The 5,764-nt window shown below is 39.3% G+C and overlaps 1 protein-coding gene across 1 annotated transcript; it reads left to right on the top strand.

Moving 5' to 3' along the window:
• The first annotated feature begins 1,272 nt into the window (after positions 1 to 1,272).
• birc5b (baculoviral IAP repeat containing 5b) lies at positions 1,273 to 4,415 on the top strand. The gene is made up of 4 exons (XM_054609913.1): positions 1,273 to 1,503; positions 2,734 to 2,843; positions 3,991 to 4,108; positions 4,212 to 4,415. The coding sequence occupies exons 1-4, from the start codon at positions 1,378 to 1,380 to the stop codon at positions 4,299 to 4,301; spliced, it is 444 nt and encodes a 147-aa protein (XP_054465888.1). The 5' UTR covers positions 1,273 to 1,377; the 3' UTR covers positions 4,302 to 4,415.
• The last annotated feature ends 1,349 nt before the right edge of the window (positions 4,416 to 5,764 follow it).

The following is a 5,764-nucleotide window of genomic DNA, read 5'->3' as shown; positions in this document are numbered from 1 at the left end:
CAACTTAGTCTAGGCCTACTGCTCAATAAGCCATTCCACTGCATCACCGTACACAGTATAAAAAATACACACACTCTTAGCCTTATAAGCAGGCACACTGCATTTCAGCTTTCCCCCATGAGGCACTCTGCTGGAAGATAAGGTTAGAAGGGGAAAAGGACAGCAGTTTACACTTGTAAGCACATTTCAGCACCCAGGGGCCTGAGGTATAGTGTTACAGGGACACACTGCTCACCAGGACTTTCCCTGTCTCTCACATGGCTAGTAAAGTTTACGCCACAAACCATTAAATTTGAAGTTGACTTCCTGGATATAATGTCTTGTTTACATTTCATAAAAATATGCAGCTGGAAACAGTAATTCCAGCCTGAGAAGTCAATAAGAACACCTTCAAAAAGAATGCTTGATCTATATCTTGATTTATAGCCTACTTATACACATCTGTAATGTGGCACTGATTTTAATATAGACTGTATCTCAGACATTAAGAAAGAGCAGAGTAAAACAAATATGTCATTGCACACTCTTTCGTTTGAAGTCTAATTTAAACTTAGATTCTTTAGTTTTCGGGTGTACCTCTTTTGGATGGTTCATTGCATAACAAGACAGGAGTAGAGAAAAATAATAAAATATCAAAAATCATTGCATGGAACAAAATCCTTGAATTTCTCTCAATTTCCAGCAGGGGGAGTTAAGTTTATCCACTTTCCCTTGTGCTCCACCATGAATACACATTCTTTTTTCAAAGCAGTCTAGAATTAATCTTTTATAAAGCAGAATATATTTGTATATGTCTGAGTAACCTAAATGCTTCAGTGGATCAAGTCAGATGAAGGAAAATGGAATTTTGTACTAAAAAGAATGGAATTTTGGAATACACCCTCATGATTTGTCTAACCCAGATGTTATTTTCAGCTGAACAATGTTTTTTTGAGGACTTACCTCAAAAACATAGGTTCATTCATACATCCATTAGTCACGTGCTCATAATATTGAATGCATGAAGATGTGCTACAAAAAAAGCAATAAAGAAAAAAAACACATTAAGGATTAATATTCACAGATTAAAAGTTGGATTATATAAGTATTAAAGTGTATATTGAGTGGATGGGCTGTGCATCTTTTCCTGTACAATCTGTGTAAAAACGCACATACAAAAAAAATAAAAATGTGGCTGCAGTAGGATTTGACCTTTTCGTCCATGGAGTCCGGTGACCTTGCGTACTTACGCACCCATCAGAGTCCCACCCACCTTTCACCTGCGCAGACTTTAATAAGCCAACACTGGAAACACCTGTGAAGCGTGAACGCGCCGTCAGCACATGTTCACATCGGCAGCCACAGTACATTGAGTCGAGACAGTTTGATGCTGAAGCTATGGCCAGCACTGATGTTCTCTCCTCCAGGTTTTCCTCCTATGACCAAATGTACAGTCGTGAAGTGCGCGAGCAAAGCTTTGCGGACTGGCCGTTTAGAGAGGAGTGTAACTGCACACCTGGAAAGGTAAGAAGGCCGCTGAGTCTTGACGCTGCAGAACAGTTGTTGATTCATTAAACCTTTCAGGAATATTTATGATTGATCATTTTGTAAGGTGCAAAGGTAAAATGTGCTATATTAAAGAGGGGAGTTAGTCTGCAATGAAGGCACCGGTGGTGGAAGAAGTTCTCGGTAGCAATACCACAGAGTAAACATACTGTTACAAGTAAATGTACTGCATTAAAAAAACCTCAACATAATTGCATAAAAGTACTGTTAACAGTACTTTAAGTACCAAAATGACTCAATATGCTAACACTTAATATACTGCTAGAAAGATGAATCCATGACAATACATCATATTGTATGAGGTTAGTTGATTTGCATTGTGTATTGATTCAAATCTTCTGTTTAACTTGTAACTAATGTTGTCAAATAAAAGTAGTAAGAATAAAAAGTATAATGTTGGCTTCCAAAATGTAGTGGAGCAGAAGTGTAAAGAAGCATTAAATGGAAATACTCAAGATAAGAACAAGAAATGTACATCGAAATTGTACTTAAGTACAGTGGTTGACTAAACGACTTAGTTACATTCCACCACTGGAAGGCACTAACTACTTACTAGGTAAGTACTACTACTACTACTACTACTACTACTAGGTAAGACAGCAGGATGTCCAACTGGGTTAATGTGAGGGATGTTTCCTCTTAATTTACTCAGGATCTGTCAGACAGCTCTTAAGCTCTTAGGGGGGAAAAAAGAAGCTTATTGACATTAGAAAACAGTTAACATAGTAGATGACTATGGCTGCGGAAGATAATTAGATATACCCCAACCGTGTTTACACTTCAAAGTACGTAATCTTATACTACAGCCTTTTATCCAAGACTGTCACAGCTTGTGATTTACAGTTAAGCAGGTGTCAGATTCAGTTTCATTGCATCGGGTGTCCAGTGCACTGACCCATTCCTTTGACCACCCGTATCATGATGGATAGGCTGCTGACACCCCACTTGATGAGCAACACTATATGCCATGTTACCAGCTCTTAACCCCCCCAAGAGCCAAAAGGAGATCTGCTGGTTTCCTTCTCACTGACACTAATCTCCCTGCAGCATTGGTCTTTTGTTCTTGCATTTATCATATTTGTCAATGAGTTATCAGCCCATAAAATTCCTTAATTTAGTTCTTGTCTTTTATTTTAAAGTATGGTGGAGACATTACAATCTCTGTTGCTGCTTTGTTTGTCTTTGCAGATGGCAAAGGCTGGGTTTGTCCACTGCCCTAGTGAGAATGAACCTGATGTCGCTTGCTGTTTCTTCTGTCTGATTGAGCTTGAAGGCTGGGAGCCAGATGACAATCCTTGGTAAATAAAGCATGTAAATTTCCTCAGACCCTCACCTTTTATCTAACCTACCTTCATGTAAGCTTTGTGTCACTGAATAATATTATGCCAGTAGTATAATGGTGTACAGTATAGCTCACTGATGCCAGAGGCCTTTACAATACTTATTTTCAGTAAATCACCATAGAGTGAAGTTGATTATGATTCTTTTTCTTTTTTATATATATAACTACATGGATGCACATGGCATTGCTGTTTCTTAATCTAATCAGCATAATGACATTTTGGGATTTTTCTTTTTTTGTATTTTTGCTTTTACAGAAGATTGTTTCCCACTTGAGTTTGATTTATTTAAAGTGGGCTCATTTTAAAACAAAAATGGAAGCAGTGGAAATTTGTGGGTGCTTTTCATTTAGCATGTGTGTCTCCTCATCTTTCCTCGCCTCCTCTCCTCACATCTTAGTCCTACCCACGGGAGATGCAAGCGGAAGAGGAGAAGCAAGGAGTCACGGGACATGCATTTAACAAAATGAGACATCCTTGCCTCTGAGTAGTCATCTTAAATAACTCCGACTTATGAATCCATAAGGAATAGTAATATTTGTACAGTCTTGCCATGGTTGGAGATTATTCCAGCTGTGTGTCACTGCTCTTTTACGCCATGAGGAAACATCGGTGTTTCCTCCCTCTCAGCTCCTCCAGAAGCTTCCTCTCTCTTCCCTCGGAAGATCCATCAGATACGCAGAAGGGAAACAATTTCATTAGTTTGGTGATGAGATGCATCTGTGCTGTTATCCTTCAAAATGACTGACAGTGTATCCCTATAGCACTGATTCTGTGGGGTACTTTATATTAGCACCCATGGCAAACATTTTATCTATCAATTAAAACTGCATAGGCTGAAAGTGGGTGCTTTACACTGGGGTCCCCCAGTACACTAAATACTTTGGTATTTAAAAAGTACTATTTGAAACAGAAAACAATGATACGAAGTCATTAAGAACAAATTCATGACAAATTGGAATGATGTCTCAAAAAGTATACCTCTGGGCTTTGCGTGGACCCAAGTGTATGGGATAAGGGTTAAGGATAACAAAGCATTGCTCTGTGTGCCACATTCAGATGTTGTCCCTTCCTCTAATTTCTGCTATAACTTTTCTCTGCCCAGGGCTGAACACTCAAAACGTTCCCCTAACTGTGGATTCTTAACTATGAAGAAAGACTTCACTGAGCTGACTGTGGCTGACTTCAATCATATGGAAAGAGAGAGGCTAAAAGTCTACCTTGTGAGTGTCCCTACAATCTGCGAAGATCGTATGAAATAAAGTGAGGTTTTGTTTAAATACCAGTGTAGTGTTCACACAGCCTGCTTTTTTTTTTTTTCTCCAGAAAAAGGTTTGTCATAAGAAGATGGCATATTTGCGGGATGGCATAGACCATATGCTCGAGAGCCTGAAATCTCAGTTGGACTCTATGTGATATGATTGAAAATAAACCTCCTGTATGTATATTTTGATTTTATGCCACACTCATCTTTAGGGTGTAGCACCAGCCTTTACTCTTGACTCAATAGTTCAATGTAATGCAGTTTATAATATTAATAAAGTTTGTGAAGTATATTGCACTTTGTTTGTAGTATTGCCTTTGCCCACCAGGTGGTGCTTTTGCACTGAGGCTGCAGTTTTCCCCTGCCATGCGCTCTCTTTAGTTTCACATCTTGCACTCAAAACCTTCACAAAGACAATCTTAAATGAAAGCTCACATTGAGCAGGATTACAATGTGGGCTATATTCCCTCTTTTCAAGCGAATACTTACCATTTTCCAGAACGTGCCACCATCTCTACCACCCCTTTTCAAACCTTGACCCTGGACAGATGGCCTGAAGCCCCTCCCTTTCAATACCAACTGTTGCCTCAGTAACATCTGTTACATATAGGGGGACAGTGTGCACTGAGAGGGCTCCCCAGGACACTTGCCTTACCCTGTGACCAGGACTAAGATTTAGGAAACCTTTAAGGATGCTGCTGCTGACAATGGAAATTGTGGCTAGGGTGCTCATGCAGTAAACACTCCCAAGAAAGCCCTGTTACACTGAAATGCATCACTGCTCCTATTTCGCATTTCAAGAACAAAGGTTTAACACTAATGTTAAAGTCTTGAGATTTTTCATATCTTTTTAAATAGCACAACAAGAAGATGTTGTGCGATGTTTGTTTGCGTCCCTCCCTGAGTTTGATGGGTGATGGGAGGTTTGGCTGGTTGGAGTGCAGGATTAAAAGATTGCTATCCCTTCTCCAACCGTCCACTGTTCTGGATTACTGTCTAATGTAACACTCTGGCCACTGAGCCCAGATCAGCTGCTTAATTCTCCTTTATCCGCTCGCTGCAGAACAAATTGAAGAGACTATTTTTACCACAAAAAGTAAACTACCCATAGATGATGTAACATTTCTAATCAAACTTTAATGCTTCCGTTTTACAGGTTGTTTTTTTAGCTCTTACTCAAAGCCGTTTATTCCCTCATTCACATTTTAATTGCATTTAGCTGTCTCGTATGTAGAGCGTCCACTAAATGTACCAGAAACTAATTTCAGTTACCTGATGAGATGTTTGTTCGGACATTTAGCTAGTTGACTGTTGTGGTATTTGCATAACTGCACAGATTATAAGGAGTGTGTTTACAGTAATTGCTAATGTATCTCTAATCAGGGTTTATACCCACAACCCAATGTCAATCCACTTATTTATGTGTGCTCCAGAAAATGAACAGCATGACTTCTATCCCACAGTGGCACAGATGTGATGGATGGGCTTATCTGTGGGAATGGTACAAAACTGTTGATTTGATTGGATCATAACTGAGGTGGGAATTTGGCTTCATATGTTTTCCCCACCCCAGTTTCATAGCAGTTTCAAGTATAAACCCAATTAAAATGTATTT

Source organism: Anoplopoma fimbria, chromosome 12 (genome assembly GCF_027596085.1).
Source record: "Anoplopoma fimbria isolate UVic2021 breed Golden Eagle Sablefish chromosome 12, Afim_UVic_2022, whole genome shotgun sequence".
Lineage (NCBI taxonomy): Eukaryota > Metazoa > Chordata > Actinopteri > Perciformes > Anoplopomatidae > Anoplopoma > Anoplopoma fimbria.
The sequence above is the reverse complement of the archived record's forward strand: the minus strand, read 5'-3'. Positions and strand labels throughout refer to the sequence as shown.